At 32.3% G+C, this 21,953-nt stretch overlaps 3 protein-coding genes across 29 annotated transcripts in view; 2 read left to right on the top strand and 1 right to left on the bottom strand.

The window, feature by feature from the left end:
- LOC134242868 (ankyrin-2-like) overlaps window positions 1–14,743 on the bottom strand; it is a 98,964-nt gene extending 84,221 nt beyond the window's left edge. For 11 of the 27 annotated variants that reach the window (XM_062725047.1, XM_062725050.1, XM_062725055.1 and 8 more), the window contains exon 1: window positions 3,595–3,898. In XM_062725047.1, coding sequence (XP_062581031.1) covers window positions 3,595–3,846 — 252 coding nt within the window. In that variant the 5' untranslated portion in view covers window positions 3,847–3,898. Of the gene's footprint in view, window positions 1–3,594; window positions 3,916–14,572 lie in introns of those variants that run through there. The other 16 variants (XM_062725038.1, XM_062725031.1, XM_062725039.1 and 13 more) reach the window with 10 other exon arrangements.
- LOC134242872 (serine/threonine-protein kinase SBK1-like) overlaps window positions 1–21,953 on the top strand; it is a 444,928-nt gene that overhangs the window by 101,911 nt on the left and 321,064 nt on the right. The window lies entirely within an intron of this gene.
- Window positions 16,165–20,761, top strand: LOC134242866 (ankyrin-1-like). The gene is made up of 2 exons (XM_062725028.1): window positions 16,165–16,214; window positions 18,063–20,761. The coding sequence occupies exon 2, from the start codon at window positions 18,073–18,075 to the stop codon at window positions 19,162–19,164; it is 1,092 nt and encodes a 363-aa protein (XP_062581012.1). The 5' UTR covers window positions 16,165–16,214; window positions 18,063–18,072; the 3' UTR covers window positions 19,165–20,761.

Below are 21,953 nucleotides of genomic sequence, written 5' to 3'. Positions count from 1 at the left end.
GAAAGCAATATGAGCTGCTGGTTTGACATCAGAATTTTTTTTGCAAATTTGTAATTAACTATTTCAATGACAGAAAAATAGAACATTTATAAACTTCTGCTGTTCATATTTTCTACAAAAGAACTTTTTATACGCTTTGATTGAAGTAAAATTGAATTATTGTTGTCCTGTACAAATAATGATTTCTTATATAATTCTGTATATTCACTTGTACAGAAGTATTTCTTCTGAAACATTTTTAAACTTTAATTTGGTTTTATCGATCATAAGGGTTTAGATTACATACAGATTAACCATAATAACACATTTTACCAGCAAAATAAAATTTTCAAAAATACAGCTCATATTGCTCTAATACAACTTTATGGTAAAATCTTACATTCATTTTAGTTTACATATAGATTGATCTGGTTTGAATGAGTGAAGGGAGGAAACTCAGTCTAGGATTTATTCCCCATAAAATATTTCAGAATATATAGGAGTTATCTTTCTTAGTATTACACATCAACTCACAGGTTTCAGAGAAACATTCACTATTAGGTTCCAAACATTGGCAATATCAAATTGTTTTGTTAGAAAAGATTGATATGTCAAGTAAAATGATGGATCTAGTTTTTTCTAAATAATTTCATTACTGATCATCATATTACACAAGGGCATAACAAGCTAAAGTCGTATTGTTCACATCAATGTCTGGCTGTTCCAAAACAAATAAAAATATATTATACACATGGGTATATATAGGTAATTTCTGTGCTTGTCCAATTTTTGCATACATTTAATATGATCCATTTTTCTAAGTAATAGGCATATTTGGTGGTGGAAGGGGTGCATGGGATCGTTTGTTTAACACCCCTTCAAGAAATTTTCATTTATATTGAGATGCCACCACTTGCAAGTGGACTAGCCAGCTGGGCTGCAAATTTAGACCTCTATTTGGCACTTGATGCCTTTGAGCAGTGAGGGATCTTTTGCACTTTGACACAGGACCTTTTGGTTTATACATATATTATATATTCATAGGTTGTAAAAAATAGAAAATCTGCATTGAACTCCTCAAAAAGCTTTCATAGAGTTGGGAAGAAAACGTAACAATGTCATCCCCTCCTCCCGTCCCTCATTCCACCCACCCCCCCACCCCCCAAGGGAAAAAAAATAAAACAATATATCAGTTGACTTTTGTACTTCCCAAAAAGGAATGATTATCTTTATCTAAGAAATGGAACATATATTTCAACCATGACTAAATATCATTTCACTTGAAATCAAAACATGTGAAATGTCTTTCTAAACACATCAAATTTTTTTTTAAGCATGCATTAACTAAACAAATTGAGCAATTTTAGCATGTATGTACTGATTGCATATAAAAAATATGGATGTTGGTTTCATCTGCAGATGACAGACTACTAAATGTAAATTACGCATGAAATCTGGCCACCACATCCTAGCCCCATTTATTCCAACTATTGACAAATGTATCCTAAACATGGACAGAATTTTTAAATGCGTAGACATCAGGACAATATTCAGCCCCTGAGAATTGCCGAGATCAATGACATTCGACTTTTGTCAGGCCATAAGAATGTCGGATGTAGACACGTATAAAATACCAACTCACGACCCTTTAACTGGCCTAGTTAATCAATACACACGCATTAATCAAGACGCAAATTAGGGTAGGAGTTTTAAAGTGGTATTAATTGTCACAAAAAAACAAAATAAATCAATGATTTTACTTTTGTCTTTTTGCAGTAAGTATTTCAGCTACCAAATAAGCTCCAATACTATTTAGGAGTGTAATACAGTCTTATTATCAAAGTGATAAATAGATTTTATCTGCATTACATAATTAATGGTCATATAATACTGTTTCTACGGAAACAAGCGCTGAGCAAATAAATTCTTATTTCAAAATTTGTTTATTAATCTAAACTGTCACCCACCAAATTTCTCCATGAAAACCATAAAAATCAATACCGAATAAATTCCCTGAGGAGAGAATATGAACACTTCTTTAAAGTTACATCATTCGAAATAATCATGATTCTTTCATGATGACTCTTTATTCTTTGGGAAAAAACGTAATCTACTGTCAATGGATGAAGATGAGGCAACTGTGTTCTGTTCTAAGACTTCGCCATTTATCTTTGCCTGTCAGCAACACCATTAAAACATCAGCAAATCAAGAACTTTTTGGCTAGTTTCTGAGACATTGTGGGTTTAATCTAGAACTCTTTTCATTTATTTAACCCTATAGATTGTCTGAATTTTCTTCCTGGCATAAAGTTCTATTTGGTGGCCTGCAGTATAATCAAGTTATTGACAATTACATCATTTAGATGATACATTGAATGTAATAATTTTAGATACCTTATGAACATGAACATTTTTTTTTTACAATAAATACCTTATATCTCCTTTGACTGATGAGAAAACTCCATTATAATTTATCAAATTTTAGCATGCATGATATTGGGTTAATTAGATATATTTCCAAGTTATATTGTACCCTACACTGAATTTATAATTTCTTTTTACTGTTTTGCCTTCACATTCTTTAATTTTACATCACCCTACGTTTTTGTTATGTAGCAAATTTTTGAAATACTTCAGATTTTTTTCCCAGTTCCAAATAAATAAACTAGAAGGTATTTCCTCCCTTATCAATTGAGAGATGGAAAAAAAACTAAATGCCTCTTCTTCTTTTTTTTTATTAAATCAGGTTAATTTTTCTTTTTTAAAATAATGACTTTCATATAATTTTTCCTCTTTTTAAAATGCTCTATTTGCTACTTGCTCTAATTAAAGCTTAATTAATCCTGCCATTTTACAAACAAACTGTCATCAATAAATTTTGAAAATTCAAATATATTACCAATGCTCTTCTTTAAATTAGTGCATTCATTTGTAATACATGTACATGTAGATCCTTAACGGCTTAACTACATGTACCACACGTACAGTAACATTAAAAATGAATCAATGTGGTAGAATTGGATTCTTCAAGTACAACATATATTTTCTTTTATTTGACTCAATTTTGTGTACTACATCAACTTTCCCATGCCATGCTATCTAGTTTTTACATAAGAAATTGATAAATATTTATTTAATGAGTTGCATCAGTTAAATTTCAAAGGTTGAGTCTGCATCAAATGTTGATAAATAATCCATCATGGGGTCTATGTAAAGCAACGTTTTCTGTTAATGAATGACATATGCCCAACACAAGCACAACTTAATTATTCACTTCCTGATTCCGTTTTGAACACAGTTACAACTTTATCCATAAAGTTACTTTCATTGCCAAATTTAAAATTCATTGGCTATAACTTTTAAAAGCATGCACAATGCATTACTGTTCAGCTGTGATTGATACATTTTTTTAAACTACACGCACTTACTTCCTTTTTAAAAATGTTTACTTCAGATTATTGTAATAAATTTTTTTACAGGTTTTCTTATTGCTTAGACTGTTAAGTTAAAAAAAAAAAGAACAGAAATGACTTAACGTCCACTGCATATATAGCCACTTTTTTCAATTCATAACTTAAACATGCATAATAACCTCAGCTACCGTTACTTGTGTACCTCTTTGTGGTGATGATGGTGGTGTCTGTCATGTGACACATCAGATGACCGCCGCCGGTGGTACAGATGTGGTGGTGGTTGGAGATGGCCGTCAATGTGAGAGCAAGGCAGATCTCTGAATTCAACATGTGCCGAAAGACGCCGTGGCATGTTTCGAAATTCCACATGATGCGAAGAAGTTGACAGCCTCCGTGTGGACAACTGATGATCCAAGACAAAGTTTGTCGAAGCAGACGTAAAAAAATTCGCCATGTCTTCAGATCACTTCCTTAACTTGATTACTGTAACATCCCCCCATCATTTTTTCCTACATTAGTTTGGTCTTCCGTCTTCAAGAGTTTTAATTGATAAAAAGGCTGCCCATCACCCGGGTAATGAATAAACATTCTTTCAAAATACTTGACACGTCTGACACAATATAATCCCTGCACATCAAGCTCTTAAAAGCCAATATTTCCTCAGTGTCAGACTTAGTTTCTTTCACTTCACCATCTCCGAAAACAGAAATGCCAAAATCCCTTACGTCGCTGCAGCACGGAAAATATCAGCTGTTCTGATTTCCATGGTGTGACAGAATAAAATTCTATAACTCCAAACTCTGGTGACCACAATTGCGTTAACAGTTTATTAACTCGGCTGATCCCATTTCAAAGGGTGAATTCTGAGGCAAAATGCAGGAAATCAGAGCCCTGGATCCCAAAGCCTTAATCATATGATCAATTTATAAAAGCAACCTCAAAACTCGCTCCACATGGCAAAAAAGCACTTTTCAACTTGTTCATTGTTTCATAACAACAAAAAAACAAATGAGAGAACTTGTTACAGGTCAGAAAATTGCCGAGGATTTAAGCATGAAAGGACAGCAAAAAAAAATCCATTGTGGAAATAGATCCCACACTGAGTGGTGCTAGCGATAGTGTGTCCCTCGTTAGTTTCACCACAGACCCCCGGCACTCTTGCATCTCTGTACATATTGACTTAAATGTGATACTGTCCCCCGATCAATGTGACAGGTTTCAAATGACAGTCTCTTTGACATGTCCAAGAGGGAAAAAAATCAATGTTGCAATATGATTTCCGATCATTTAAATTAATACAACGATCATTAATTATTAACATTCCAAACACCATTGCAGAATTTTGTTTGAATTATACAGAATTCATCACATGCTATTTTTTCTCACTGAAATTCATAAATGTTCAATTGCAATATTATTTCCAATCATTTAAATTAATATGACGATCATTATTAATTATTTACATTCAGAATCTATAAACACCACTGCAAAATTTTGTTTGAATTATGCAGAGAATACATCACATGCTTTTTTTCTTCTCACTGTGAAATTCGTAAATGCGATCGCTACTGGTATATTTTTCTTATCTTTACGAAATGAAGCTCTTCACTTCATCAGATTTACAAATTATAAGCTTTCTACAGAAATTAACTCTGTGATCCACGGAGTGTTTAGCAGCAGTACACTGCATACCACACTGATTCTGAAGAATGGAGAAAAAAAAATATTTGGCAGTTATAACTAAAAAGTCTGTTCGCGTTTAAAAGAGGAATAATTACAATTGCCAGGGAAGCATGTAGATCAATTAATACTTGTCATGTTTTGAATCTTGCTACTAGAAAAAGGTTTCATATATTTCAAACATTAACACATGCATGTGATATGTTTTATATAATACTTTTTTTATATCCGAAGTTTAATTTTAATGGAATTTTAACACACTGTCGGGATAAAACAGGTCAAGTATTGGAGCATTCTTTGATAATTTATTGGAGGTTCTGGAACAAGTTCCCTCCTATATAACTTACAGTTACCAGTAGATTATTTCAAATAATCAAAATACTCAAACTTTAAATTCATGGAAGTTACTTGAATGTTTTAAACTTGTCAGTTAAAAAAGGATAAAGTTGAATTAATAAGGATTCCCCCCCCCCAAAAAAAAATTATGCCATTCATGCAGAGATGTGTATTTAACAGAAAGTAAAATTAAGAAATGGTGCCCGACTCATTTGAGTTCTTTGAATCATATGAACTTACGAAAACATTGACATTTAGTTCATTGATACCAAAGGTGATTTGTTGAATACTCTTCATTGACTACAGAAATGATGTCCTAGCCATATTAATTGAAGTTCTTTGAATAATGTAAGCTTTGGGAAACTTGGCTAATTGGTTCATTAATACCAGAGATCTTTTTTGAATACTATATTTCTCCATGACAATTCTCTCGGGAATGATGCTGAACAGGTCACTTTCAAAATTAGCCGACACTTTGATCTGTTTACTTAAAAAAAAAAGCTACATGAACATAAAGATTTTAGCCTTTCTGAATATGCTTCTCATACTTTGTCAGCCTCAAATAAAAGTTATAGATTTCCTCATCACCATTACCGACCCCTAGTCAACGGCAAATGAATCGAGGAGGATTAAGTTCAGTCAAATACTGCGAAAAGTCGGACTCTTTCTTTTGATGGCTCTAGGGCCTTTCATATGACGGGAGATGATGGTAATACATGACTTTGGGGGACAGTCTCAATTATTAAATCCATCATACAATTCATGGATCCATGCTCAAATCCAAATTTGTTTCAAGGCTAAATGCAATACTAACCAGCATTTATTGTTAGGCCTAAAAAAGAAATCCGACATATAATTGGAGATAGAACTAGAAACTCTTGTTGCTACAGCAACAAAAACGGTCTTCCGTTCTCCTCTTTTTTTCTGTATGAATGAGCTTTTATCTATGTTAAAAAAGGCACATAATATTTACAACGATTACAGGAAAAAAAAAGCCGGAGGTATAACTTATCAAGATTCTCGATGTTAAACAATCCATAACACTTATAAAAATCATTTTTAATCTCTTCCTGTGATGACGGTGAATGCATTTTACTCTATGTCTGTTGCAAATCCAAATTTTTTCTGTAACAGTTTAAAAGATCTAAATTAACTTCTCATTTTGCAAGAAATCACATGACTAAATTTAAAAAAAAAGATATTTGAGGTTACTCAGCATTTATCTGAAATGTCCTAAAACCATTTCAAATACTCTTTTTATAAAAGATATTTATGGGATAGTATGATACTCAATTTATGCAGTTTTTCTCTCATAACCGGAAGTTGTCGTTTTTGTTTCCAGTGGGACTGACATTTTTCAAAACTACAAATAAGATGCTATAAAATGATACTAAGAAAGATTCCATAAAGAAAAGTTGAAAATTTTGATTTTTTTATCACTTCGTGTGACAACCGGAGGTGACGGCGGACATATCAATAGATTTGTCTACTTATCAAGGTCTACCATCCCTATTAGTTTGGTGTCTTAATCTCTTACCGTTTACGAGATCTAGCAATGAAAACAACTTTGAATGGAAAGTGAATTTTACAAAGATGTTTAACATTACTGTAGACATTTGCAGTCTAAATAAAATATCCAAAAATCATCCCAAATACTTTATCTATAAAAAATATTTTTGGGAAAGAAAAATATTTTTTATCAGTTTTTCTTCATAACCGGAAGTTGCCGTTTTTGGTTCCGGTGGGACCTTTATTTCAACACTACAAATAAAATGCTATCATATGAGGCAAAAAAAGTTTCAAAAAAGAAAAGTTGAAATTTTCGATATTTATAAACACTTTCTGTTACTGGACACACAAACGATCTTAACCCAAATGGATTTGCCTACTTATCAAGATCTATCATCCCTACAACCGTTTCTGAGATCTCACTCGGATTAAATATTTTTGAAAAAAGGAAAATTCACACTGGAAGTGAATTTTGAAAAAATGAAAAAAACGTCTCGGGGTATTTTCATTCTCTATCATCCCTGAAAATTTCATTACAGAAGATTTGGGGAAAAAAATAATAATAAGAATAATAATAAGAAACTAGATGAAACTCGTTGCGAGCAACGAGAGGTCTTCCGTCCGATTCCGGAAAGAAAACGTAAAATCGAGCTGAAAATGTAAAAAAGATTTGCACACAAGGGGATTGAACCCAGGTCGCCAGCATAAAATTCCAACGCACTAAATATTACACTATCGGGACATCTACTCTACGAAGCTGTGCCTCTCTCTTAAAAGTATGAAAGATGGGTCACTATTCAAAATTTAGCGCCAAACGCCACGAGTTAATCTTCGCGCCTTTTCTCTGGAATGTTCTATTAAATAGGTGTGATAGCTTCAATGAAATAAAAAAAACGTTCTTATAGCCTTAGATTCGAGGTTAAGAAAGTATATTTAACACATTTTACAAATTCCATATTGTATATAGGCATGTAACACTAAAGCGGTGAAACTGTTATGAATTTTTAACTTTTTTTTCAATTTCCTGTTTATCCCTAAAGTAAACTATCCCGATTAGTTAATCGAAAGAGGTCGAAATGTTTCGCCGAAAAACATGGCTCGCCCTACGACGGTCAAGGAATCAGATATCATTTATGCTCAATAACTTGAATCAGGTCTTTGAGACATGAATTCTAAAATAAACTCCATGAAGAGATCTTTAAAAAATCATTTTCTTATTTCTGTCTTATTTATTAGTTTAATATGACACAAGTGTGCATAGGAAAAACAATGGTTAAGATTTGAACTTTCAATATTAATTGATATTCTTTTTTGAGAAAGTATTACTTATAAGTATGATTTAAGATCTGTTTTTCCGTGATGCATAAAAGATATAAGGTATCGAATTTCATTTGCACATTTAGTCTTTTCTTTTTCTACTTTGAGAACCAGCCAAAACCAATTATAGAAGACGTTAGTTTGACACAGAACTGCAACGTAACTACGACGTGACAATCCAAGTATTCCTTTACATTTCATTTATCCTTATGTTACTTTCGTTCAAGCAAACGTTCGGCTGCCTCCGTAAACAGCTATTGCGAAATATCGGCGTTGACAGAGACAGCCGCCATTTTGGACCCGCTTCAGATTTTTGAATGCTAATATCTAGAGTACAGATTTATCAATATTCAAGCAAATTAGACAGTATTATAGAGAAGGTTTCTATTAACATATCAAAAATAAATGAAAAATACTGAAAAACAAAAAAGTTAGAAAATTCAAGTTTTTTAAATTTGCATCTCGTAACAACCGGAAGTATTGACGACGCACGAAAAGGCAATCCTGCAAACCAGAAAATCATGATCTATCATCTCCAATAAGTCTCCAGTTCATATCCTCAGCCATTTTCGATAAAAGTGCGCGACAAAATCGCATTTTAAAATCAGGAAATCGTCCATAACTTGACACCGAAAGTGAATTTACCAAACAAAATTACAGACTGCACAACTTCATATAATGACGCATATTTTGTGAAAGTTTCGCTGAAATCCGCTGAATAGTTTTCGAGAAATCGCGTGCACAAAATTTTGTCAAAAAAAGAATAATAATAATAATAAGAAACAATACAATCACTATAAGGTCTTCCGTGAAGACGGAAGACCTTAAAAACAGTAGAATCACTATAAGGTCTTCCGTCTGAAACGGAAGACCTTAATTCTCCCATATCAAACAGAATTGTTGATGGAGAAAAAAATATCTGTTTTTTATCAGTTATTCTTCAGCTCCTTTTTCAGAAGTGTCCAGATCGGGCTACAATCTTACAATAGGCATTTAATGAACACATTAAACTGCAGTGCCGCATCTACTCCTCATTACAAAGCCCTCTGGGAATTCACAAATCGATTCATTACAGAAACATTACAGAAGATTACATTTTAAGAAAGGCTGTTATAAAGACATTTGGGGCATGCTGTGCAATACAGAAAGATTTGACAGTAAATCAACATTTTGTTATCACAATAAATAAATGTGCAAACATCTTTTCTACATCGTCTTTTCATACCAATTTCCCTGTGGGGATGAAAAGATGCGGAACTCTTCAGCCATGGTAAACTAATAAGCTACTGACAATTTTCCCACATACATGCAACTTCACAACCACAGCTATTACAAGCATGTACAACAGTGTTTTATCAATTGGGCTTAATTTCCACTTTCAGACTTCTCTAAATACCAATTATTTTAATAACAGACAAAAATACCTTAAGTTTCTTATACAATATGAAATATAAAGATAACAATTAAACTGTAATTAAGGTGAAAAGTCCACTGGAATAATACAAATTTAGAGAGAGCAAACACATGCCTCTTAAATCAACAGAGGTAGGATCAGGTGCCATGGAGGATTAAGCATCCCCTGTGACTAATCACACCCACTGTGTGCTCCTCGAAATGATCAGATCAACAGAAATCTATATATTCAGTGTGAAAATAATGTTCTATTACAATCTGTATGGAAAACATCAGTATTTGCTGACAAATCATTATATCAATGAAAGAATTTGAGAAATGTTGACTTTAATTGGGGAATATTGATATCCTTGTATCATCAGCTTACTTGTCACTAGCTTGCCTTATTCTGATTTATACAACTTGAAAATGTCAACCAAGAGATTGTCTTCATCAAAATATACTTTGATCTGCTTAGAACCATGTTTAGGTCAGACCTGTGCAATTTGCAATTCTGGTTTTTATGTATGACCATCAAACAAATCATATTATATGTTAAATCATTTCTAGAAATAAGGAAGACCTTGAATTATGTGCTAAAGTTATCCCCATTCTGGTATGTGAATCATGGAATTATGAGACTTAGAGATATCATAAATTCAATATACTGGCTCTCTGCTCATTGCCATAACAAATAAAATTGTCTGCTAGATGTCCACAGTAAAACCATGAAGTGAAAGCATATCTTCCTTTCCTGTATTATGCTTTATGCAGGGAGGCTAATTGACCTTAAGATTTCCACAATATATAATTTATCTTACAGCTTCCATGTTTCTCAATTTTAGTTTTATGTCCTACACAAATATATTGACCTAATTGAATTCCTCAACTAATTCATCCATGTAAATTAAGATATCCTTGATTCAGGTGCAAGACTTCATAATTGAAAACTCTGTAGAACAAACTAAAAAGTTCAAAGGTATTATGATGAACAGGAAGGGCACTGGAACTCTGACCATAAATACCGGGGTATAGATAAATGAAGTCCAAAAAATATCAATGTCAAAATTAAGAAAAAACACAAAAACCAAAAGGCTACTAAAATTCTTATTCATGTATTCTAGCAGTTATATTTTTGCAAGTAACATTGACAGAGGTTAACTGATAGCTGTAGCTGCAAAAAAAGCTAGTGTTTCTAAAATCTAAGAATAGCCTTTGAATGGTGGAATAGCCAAAAGTCCAAGGGATAGTTGTGAGAGCCTCTGGCTCCCTCCACTGACCAATGGAACTACACAGGGACAGAAGCAAACAACTCCAACTGTTTGACAGGCATTCCAGTGGAAACCCAAATGGAAAAAAACCCAATGAGAGACCAAAGAACAATGAAATGCTAAAAGACTAACAATTTTTGCAGAGGATTTCCAGTGACTTGGCTAACATATATAAATTAAGACAGACTAATATTTTGCATAAAATATCCCAAGATCATTTTCAGCTTATAGATTTAATTAATACAATGGGGGGAATGGGACAACGGCCTTTTAATCAGCAGATGTCAAAATCCATACAGATTTAGTCACAAAATCTCCAACGTTTTTATGTTTCAGTTAGCAGCATTGCTGAACAAGTCAGAAACAGCAAAAGGCTTTTATCATTGATAGCGGCTGAGGACAAAATCGTAATGCATTTTTCATTCTCACATCCCTTTATGTCGACTAGACAGGAAGTGAAGTGGGGATCACCAATATATGTACAGAAAATCTGAAAATGCGATTCTGATTTCCTTACAGTTTATAGCTATTTCTATATAAGAAATTTTATTGAACTTTTTAAAAATTATAATTATTTTTATAAGGATTTGAACCCATGCCTCTGAACAATTGCCAGGGCTCCTTACTGTTAATACAAGTCTAAAGCTAGTTCAAGAGCATTTTAATTTAAAAGAAAGTTAATATAAAAGCTATAGAACTTTTTAAAAATTATAATATTTTATATATTGAGTTCATATTCAATAGGATTTAAACCCAAAGTCATGGAAGATATGAACCGAAGTGTGGATTATGTTTGATGTCGACAGGTTATTGTTATTGTCAGGACAGAAAGCCTAGAATAAATTTCGTTTTATGTGTTTGTTGTATTTATCAATAACATTACGAATCAATCAAGCACATGTGTAATGGACTTTATTTTAATTTTCAAACTGAAACTATTAGATCTTTATTGGAAATTTTTCGGACAAGTAAAGTTGAAGTTCTGTCTTGTTCAAAGCATCAAGTAGGAAAAAAAGTCTCTCCATTGCACCATCAAAACCAGCTCTTAAAGTTCTCTGAGACTCCACCACATGTAAATAGTCTAAAAGTATTCTCCCACTTAAAATTTCCATTGCAATTCATATAACATTTATTTGCAGAATTCTCTTCTTTATACACAGGTATCTGACTTGAATGGTTTACTCCCTTTGATATGGATAATAATCAACATTGCAGAGGATTTATAATGATGTATTTAAGGTTTTTACTGTGATGTCAAGGAGAAAAAGAAGATTTCTCCAAATCAGAAGTGTGAACCTCTTTGTATAACTCCCTATCAAGGACAGATTTAAAATTTCCTGATCATGTGTTTCAAAATATCAGCTATCAGATCAATCGATTGACAACCTTGTTTCAACAAAATACACCCTGTAGAAGCATTATCCAACTTAATATTTTTACCCTTTTAAAGTAATGTCTTCCAAGTTAAAATACTGAAAAAACTATTACTATTTTCAAATGTGAGAAGAAACTCTGCATACAATCCTACTATTATGCATGTTAAAATTTGTTTGTCTGATTGAGTCAAAAATAATTTTAGGATTTTAAGAAAAATATTTTGATGCAGTCATCAAAATTGAATCAAAAATGGCTTTGCTAATATTTCCTTAACCAAATTCCCTTCAAAAAAAGCTATTAAAAAGGATAAATATTCCTACATTCAATTGCACTTTTTAAGCAGGTGGAAATGCAGTATATTTCTGCCTCCTGATGGTTTTACAAATGCTGGAATTCAACTCTCATCTCCCAGAACAATAGAATGGGAGCAGCAGCAATTAGGAAGCAATTCCTGGCACTGTAGCTGTGGGGAATTCCAACTGGTTTAATGGATTTCATTTACTGAGAATCATATTTAGAGTGCATTGCACATTTAAAGCAGAACATATTTGTTCATTCAACATAAGTGCAAGCTTTTTTTCTCTCTAAATCTCTCTTTCAAATTTCATATATTTTAAGAAATTCCAAAATTTAACTATAATAATTATTAATTTTAAGAGTAATGGAATCTAGATTGTATAAAATCAGTTATCCAAAACTCCTGTGTATTACAGGTAATTTCCATACTCCTTCCCATTTCAATAAGATCATGTATCTCTCAAACATTCTTGTTTTATTCTACAGTATCCATTACTATAATGATTTGGAGCCAAAATAATTTCCATGTCTAAAATTGCAGAAATCATTTTTCTTTGTAATGCTGTGGATATCTTGTGCAGCAAATAAAGTCAACAAAAGTTTAATATTTGCTCAAGAAATTTATAAAATGTATCACATATTAACACTGGCAACAAGTATTAAAACCATTTTAAAAACCTACGCATGAAATAAATAGAGTCATTAATCAGATAATATAAAAAAAAGTGACTCATCTCCATGTTACCAGGTATAACAAATTTGAATTCCATATGCAGTTTATTCAAACTGATAACCTGTTTTAAAATTCACATAACATGGATGCATGCATTTATTTGAAAATCAGCTAGAATGAATTGATATTAATATTCAGATGTAAATATTGTGGTAAAATATTCTATTGTTGAAAGCTTCATGATTTTTTTTTTTTCAATCGTCTATTAATAACAGGAAATTTTTGTGCAGCCATACACCTTATGTAAAATTTCTAATTTCAAATTTAAAAGAGGAAAGTGCATCTTTCTCATGAAATTCTTAAGTCTAAAACATGACTGTAGCTCTACAGATTTAGACCCAAATTAGACTTTTCACTCATATTAAAATGCCACCATTTGCTGGTTGAGGGCTGCAAATTTTAGACCTAATGCTATACTTGGCAACCATATATAGCCACTGAGCAGAGAGGGATCTTTTCCAAACAAGCACCTACTGAAAACGCGGGACCTCAGTTTATACATGCAGTCTCATGTGATGGACAGGTCTCCACATCCCAGCAGTGGGATTCAAACATGCAACATGATTAGGATCAACTCCTTACTCCACACCTCTGGTGCAAATGCTCTATCCACTGCCTACTCCAATGTACCTAGTTTTACTGAACCAGTAAAACTAGTTTTGTTTTGTATTTTGTAAATGAATATGAACAATTTTAACTTTGGCTGAATTTCCTTTGCTATCAAACCACCATTTCACATGAAAAGTCAGAGTAATTTGGCATTTTATTGAGGTTGACTTGATCTGTAATTTGCTGCTATCTCTTGTTAATCAATGTGTGTTAAAAACTACATTTTGACACATGGCTTAGTCATGGTTAGGGGCTATAAATGAGGACCACAGGGGGGTCGCTCAGGCGAAAGTGATTTACATGGAAATAAATCAGATTTTGGTCATTTACTCCATTTCTATACATTCTCGTACATACTTTGAATATTTTTTTTATCCATTCTGTTACATAACAAACTTAAAAAATGCGTCAAAAATAATATATGGCCTCTTGTGTAAACAACTTTGCAACCGATTTCCAACTTTCAAGTAAACTTCATAATTTGTGAAAACTTTAGCCATAGTCGCATTTTTTTTTTCAAAAGATCTCTCTGTGTCAAAAGAACTAGTTCATAAAGTAAATTCTTCATCAACGTTTATCAACTAAAAAATGGTCCTCCATACACTGCTTGGTACATTTTTAAAAGACACTTATTTTGGGAAAACACCTTTCGTGCTTACCTCTTCATCGTCGTCTTTTGAATGTTCGTTGTGATTTTCGACTGTAGCTTCATTTGGAAATTCCGATTCCATCGCTCAGTTTTGAATTTTAACCTTTGGTAAAATTTGCTTCTGGAAGAAAATGTCAACAGCAAGTTGACCGTGCACACACACCGTCAACCCCTCTCTCTCAATGGCGGCGATCTATTTTTAGAATTTCAAATTTTTCGGACAGGTGCGAAAAAATACGTTTTGCGCTTGTTTACAGTCAAAGAGAGATAACTCTACTTTTCAGGCTTCTATTTCGCGCAAATGCAATCTATCTCCCTTCTCATTTAAAATTATCAATATATCAAATGTGCCTTTACATAATATGCAGAATAAAGAAAGAAAGAATGAGTAAGTGAATGAATGAATGAATGAATGAATGAATGAATGAATGAATGAATTAATTAATTAATAAAAGAATGAATGAATGAATGAACAAGAACGAAAGAAAGAAAATAAAATATTTATATATTTCTTATTTATTTTGTTTGTGTTGGAGAGGACAGTCTAAGTTTCTATAACATGTGTCCAATCCCATTGATTGTGTTCAATAAAATATGTTTAAATAAAACAAAATAATAAAATATGCGCAGTTACAAGTCGGAGTAAAAACTCTCCGAAAAAAATTATTGATAGACCGGTCTATCAATAATTTTTTTCGGAGAGCTACAGAACTGCAGCTAGATTTTTTATTACTTTATCTCTTCTGGAACAACAAATTTTCAAAACAAAACATCCTATGTACCATCATGTGTACCCCCCCCCCCCCTTTTTCAGGCACAGATAATCATTGTGTCAATTTAGACGGAAGTTAGTCAAGCTATGCTAAAGGCCAAAGTAAGATTTCGACTTTTTTAAAAATCAATTTTATTTTGAAATTAATGAGGAAATAGAAAGTACAACGCTTCACGCTGGTATATTTCGTCTAGAAACTTATAAATTTAAGATTTAAAAAATCACCATGTTTTTTTCTTCTCAAGTCTTAAAAATATAAGGTATTGAAATATCAAGAACCCCTCCTCAGCAACTGAAAAAAAGGACGGAAACATCTTATTTTTTTAAATCGTGCTTATATGTTCTATAGATCTAGCAAGCTTTTTGAAAAACTAATACTTCAGCATGTTCAATATTCAGTTTAAGGTTAATGGACTGTTTCGTGGAATTGCAGGATGCATTTTAGAAATTATTTTAAACACAATAAAGGAACAAAATCTAAAAGCAATATTTAATTTAAACAGATGAATTATAAATAATACATATTTCCTTGCAAAAATGATGTCAAAGATTTTTTTTATGACCGCGAATATGGTGTCTCTGACTGAAAAACATTTAGGTGAATTGGCATCTAATTAAGATTTATTACATCATAAAATAAAAGTCAAAGTAATATATTTATATGTTTTGATTTTATGTAGACACACCCTTCAGGGTAATTATTAGAAAATATAGAAATATCATATCATAGATACTTTGGCCCGAAATGAATATGAACGATTTATTCATAACGTTAAATGGTTTATGAACGACTTAACTAAACCAGAAAGTGGGATTGCTAATTAACGAAATTTTTACTTTTTTAATTTTAGACAGAGTACGTGATTCAAAATAACATCAGGTAAGCGTAAAACTAGTGTGTCATGTCCATGTTTGTTGATCAATTGTTTGAAGGACATGAAAAGACCACATGGTTTTGACAAAAGGAATACGTGTACCTATCAGTCGGTATCATGTTGAGGGTATGACCAAATGCAAGTGACGCACTTTTCATTGTGATTTCACCTGTTCATATGAAAATATGAAGTTTTCATAGGATTAGGAAAAGTAAAGAGCTTAAATAGAAGGGGAAATTCTGGTCAAAGATTTTATTTTAACCATATTGAATTAGTTTGGACCATGGGTCAGGTGCCTGGTATTTGTAGGAAAGGTCACTGAACTTTTTTTGTGAGAATAATCATTATTCTGTCAATAGTTAACAAAGACTACCTGTGTTGTACATATATTGAGGCTAGTTATTTATTAGATGCAAATCTGTCACGTTATGGTTTTATATATTAGTCCTTGACCATAACACTACAGATCCTATATGCAAAATACGTGCAATTTATTGTGCAAGATTTGTTGCGCACTTTTGGGGAGAATTTCACCACTTTCCAGCATTGATCAATCAGCTACTTTTCACTCCCCAATTTTAGACATATTCTGTAGCCAATTTGTATTTTTATCCACCTCCCAACTCTTTACAGTCATCTCTGCAAGTTTTCATATTTCTTTACAGAAGTGATAAACTCACTTGATTAGAATTGTCTGTTGGAGTACTGAAAATTCACCTCATTAAAGCAAGATTATCACCTGTAGAGATGACTGAAAAGGGTTGGGAGGTAGAAAAAAAATGCAGATTGTTTTAAAATTGTGTCTAGAATTAGGGAGTGAAAGGTACATGTAGTTGTTTGACCAATGCTGGAAAGTGGAGAAATTCTCCCCAAAAGTGAAAAAAATCTAGCTTGTAACATGAGCTTTGATTGGTTACGTAAAATTCCGTACACCCGACTTGCAGGTAAAAAAAATGAAATTTACTTCTCTTTGATAAAAAGCCAGGTATCATCCCGTACCCCGTTTTATAAAGGATTATTTGGGTACTAAAAAACTGTGTAACTCATAATACCCTCCTTCAAAGAATGGAGGGCATATTGATTTGCAGCTTTCGTGGGTTGGTAGGTCTGTCTGTCGGTCCACCAAGTTTCTGTCCATTTTGTTTGCAGCAATTGGACATACTTTTATGAAATTTAGAATGCAGATTTATCATAAGAATGTATAGGTCAAGTTCTGTTTTAGATAAGATCGAACAATTTTTGACAGAGTCAGAGATATGCCCTATAGAAAAATTCCAATTATTTGCAGTTTTCATATTTCTTTACAGTGGTTGCACAATGCACATACTGAAATGAAATTTGGTATACAGATTTATTTAAAAAATATCAATGTCAAGTTCTGCTTGAGTTAGGATCAGGCAATTTAAATTAACAGAGTTATGCCTCTTGGACTTCAAAAATAATTCCTGTGAACAGTATTTGTATGTTCTGTTCATTTTCTTTGTGGAGGTTGCACATAATATTGAAATGAAATTTAGTATACAGATTAATCATAAGAATATCCTTTTCAAGAACGATATGACCAAACAATTTTTACCAAGTTTATTCTCGTTGAACTCGGAAAAAATTTCATTTAATCACATTTTCTGTTCTGCATTTTCTATTCATGTATGTCCGGGGGAGAGGTTGGGGATTAGTGCTCACAAACATCTCTTGTTTATATTTAGTTGAAAATCCTATTGTAACAGCTCTGTTTGGCTGAAAAGTATCACTTTCAGTTTGCTCTAGACCTTTGTAAAATGCACTGTAAATTTATTTTACTTTATACAGCTGGATTATTTGAATATTAAAGGGAGTATTTTTTGTATTTTCAGAATAAATGCAATGGAAGTACAAATAGGAAGAGATGTTCCCATGAATGAATTAATGTTACAAGACTCTCTGGAAGACATCATGGATACAGTTCATCAGTTAAATAGTCAAGGGGCAATAAACTCCCGAGACCACATGGGATCCACTCCCCTCCACATAGCAGCCAAGTGTGGGAATGTGGAAATGGTGGAAAAACTTCTTGAGAGTGGAGCATCCGTCATAGTGGAGGATCTCTATGGATACCAGCCACTCCATGTGGCATCAATTCATGGAAATGTAAAGATTGTTCAGTTACTTTTGAACAAGGGTTGCAATATAGACAAAAATTCAGCTGCCAAACTCACGCCCCTTCATTGTGCCTCACAGAAGGGAAAACCTGACATAGTGAGCCTCTTATTACAGAGGGGGGCATCCATAGATCCTCAAAATAGCTACGGACAGACACCTCTCATGTTGGCCATTAGTGAGGGTCATGAAGAAGTGGTCAAACTGTTGGTGGATGCAGGATCAGACCTTAACCTGAGGGACAAGTCCACCTTAAGCGTTTTCCACCATGCAGTAAATAAGGGTTCCCCAAAGTGTCTGCAAATTCTTCTAGCAAAAGTGGAAAAGGGTCAAATGCTTGACCACACCAATATTCATGGACTATCCCCTTTTCAGTTAGCTTTAACAAAATTTGTCAATCAACCAGAAAATCACAATGAGTTGATTGAAAAACTGAAAATGTTTATAAAGGCAGGTGCTTCACCCAAACTTGCAGACAGACCCAGAACATTCCATATGATGAAATCACCCTCTGTCTTTGAAAAACTAGTGGTCAGTGGAAATATGGATGTTGTGTCTTTGATTTTGCAAACAAACACATGGCAAAACATACACAAAGAAGTAGACAGGGTTTTTACCAGCCTGAAGGGTGGGGATATTCAGAGTGCTTCCAAAGACATGGCCGGACTTCTCCTGCATTACCTCAGCAGCACGCCCAGTCTCCAACATTTATGTAGAATGGCCATAATCAGCAATATTGAACCTGGGTATCATAGCATTTGTCAACTGCCTCTACCTCAGAACTTGAAGAATTATTTGCAATTTTCTGATCTCGACTGAAAGTTAGTTTGGAGAGGAAACCATTTTGTTACCATGCCTGTTATCTGTTAAACTTTTGTCCATAGTGAAATTCATCAAAGCAGATCACCATTTTTGACTGAATAGGAGTTTACCTCTTTAGTCTTTTTTGTTTTCTATACAGTGAAAACTTGTAATTTCTAACTCAAAACAGACAAAAACTTAAATATTGAAGGATTTAAAGTATCCTCATCATTGGAAACCCACGGGTGATCACAGGTGATAAGTAAAGACGAGATCACCAGTGGGTTTCCGATTATAATGTATCCTGGAAAAAATACTGAAATATGTGAAGAGTAATGGTTTAGGACTTCAAAATCACTTTGACATGGTACCAGGCAATGCGGGTTTTCTAGATATCACTATAATCAGTGTCCATGATATTGAAGTTCAACTGTAATCAATACTTACAATTCACCATGTTCACAATTCATATTACAAGTTATCACTCTTGACACTATAGATTCTAGATTCACTTAAAAATATATTAAGAATTCTAGATGTAAGAATTAAACAATAGAGGTGATTGGTCAAATTATTATTCATCTGAGAGTGTATTTTTTATGTATTTGTATTCAGTGTATCAGTAAGAATCTACAGAGAAATGATCTTTAATTTAATATTAGAGCTAGGAAAATAGATAATAAAAATCAGAAATACATTCCACAGTATGATTTAGGAGTTGCTCTTTGCTTGTATAAAAAGTCATTTTTGTTTTTTTGTTTGTATAATTAGTTTTTAAAAATAACATAGAAGAAATTCAAATTTATAAAGTTCTGCTTGTAAACAGGTTTTTTTCTTTCTTTTTAAAAATTTTTGTCAGTTGTATGTCATTTTCATGTTTTTAGGGTAATAAAACAATCATTAAATACAAGTAAGATAATGTTTCCTTATGAAACACAAAGTAAAGGTGCTTAAAAAAAAAAGGAAAATGTGTCAAACAATATAAATTAGCTAGTATTTTTTTAATTGACTTATTTACCTTTCATTTCAAATGTGTGTCGATTTTGTTATTTTCAACTGTGTAATTAGTTCATACAGTATGTAATTATTAGAAAAGCACAGAAAACATCTGAGGTCATTTCTCATTGTTCTGTTTGTTACAGCATATTTCATAAGGAAAAAAGAAAAAAAGGGGAAAAGGCAGTGAAAAAGTGGGATCTATTCGGAAAATAATTACAATAAAAGATTTCATTGGATTGATTAATTCACAAGTATTTATATATGTCTGGAAAGATGCAAATTGCATATGTACTATATCAATTAAATTGTAAAAAAAAAAAGTTTCAAAGGAATTCTAGCTAGGAGATAATGCATATTGAATCCAGCAATTTGATTACTTTTCAGCATGGTTACAGTGGTGTTTGCTGCATATATATATGTGTAACTATAATACAATATTAGTATTTAATATAAATATGCTTGTTGTTTCTCTGAAATTTAGATTAAAAAAAAAAAAAACTAACACATGTACACAAAATAGGAGCTTTTACCTTATCTGTGTACATGTATCTTACGACTGTTTTAAAAAACATCAACTAGCTGTAATTACGAAAAATACATGTATTGTACATCCATATTTTCTGTCTTTTCTGAGGAGTCTTTGGTCTATGACCGTAAGTCACAGGTCTTAGACACAGAAAACATTTGTACTTTTGCAGGTACAAGAAAGAAAATTTATTGTAGACTGTTTTTTTTTTTTTTTAAAAAAACCTTGGATAATTATTATAAGCTATTACTCGGAATATACACCACTGCATTGAAAGCATGAAGAAGGTCGTAGGAATTGTTAGTAAAAAAAAAAAAAAGACACATTTTATTACTATTTTGTGTCTGTTCAAGAGTAAATTTTTTAAAAATTATTATTTATAAATATTTTGACAAAAGTCAAAGGGGTTCAGGAGAATTGTATGAAATAATTGAATTAGCTTACCTGAAGTTCCTTTATCTTTTCTTGCATTTAAGAAGGTGTACATTGAATGTATCTTGAAAATCTCAGCTGTATATCTGAAAGCTTTTGTTATTTTTTTTTTTGTAATCAAAGTACTAATATGCCATACATATATTGCAATTTTTTTTTTATTGCATAAGCAAAAGGCAACCTTGTAGAACCCACTAAGAGAGATAATATGGTATTCCATGGAACCTTTTCTGATGCCATTCCATCCATAAAACTGTTAAGACATGTGTTTTAAAAGAAGAAGAAACATGTTTTACCAGGATATATTTCACCCAAAATTAATGCTACACAACATTTTCTTGCCCTGAATAAGTTCAAAGGGTCATTTTTGAGTCATGGTTATGATATTCATTAGTCTATTTTTTAATGAAAAAAAACAGAAGAGATTTCATGATGAAGCAAACAAATAAAAAAAAAAAGAAAAATACCTGGATTAAAAGTTTATTTATAAATAAAGCTGTATATATTTTACCTATTTTGGTTGTAAATTTAATTATGTGAATAGTAATTTTCTAAAATATTAAGAAATTGTACTGATAAGCTTTCAATGATGTTCAAAATTCTGCTATTATGCATTCACCAGATCTTTTCTATCTATACAATGATACTGATATAAACATGACAAATTTTTATTTAGTTGATTTAATGTTATAAAAAAAAGGTGTAAAAGAGTTGTCTCGCTTTTTGCAGAAGGTTCTAGTCTTCAGAATGACGCATATAAAATAAAAAAAAAAATTTTAAAAACTGTGCACTTGTTAAAATTAAATAATAAATTCAAGTATTGGTGACTAGATAAACCATATTATTTGAA

Source organism: Saccostrea cucullata, unplaced genomic scaffold (assembly GCF_032062105.1).
Source record: "Saccostrea cucullata isolate Sc308-1 unplaced genomic scaffold, CSIRO_AGI_Scuc_v1 ctg191, whole genome shotgun sequence".
In the NCBI taxonomy this organism is placed as follows: Eukaryota; Metazoa; Mollusca; class Bivalvia; order Ostreida; family Ostreidae; genus Saccostrea; species Saccostrea cuccullata.
The sequence above is the reverse complement of the archived record's forward strand: the minus strand, read 5'-3'. Positions and strand labels throughout refer to the sequence as shown.

Coding starts and splice junctions, on each gene's coding strand:
- LOC134242866 (XM_062725028.1), top strand. CDS start 18,073: ATGGAAGTACAAATAGGAAGAGATGTTCCCATGAATGAATTAATGTTA.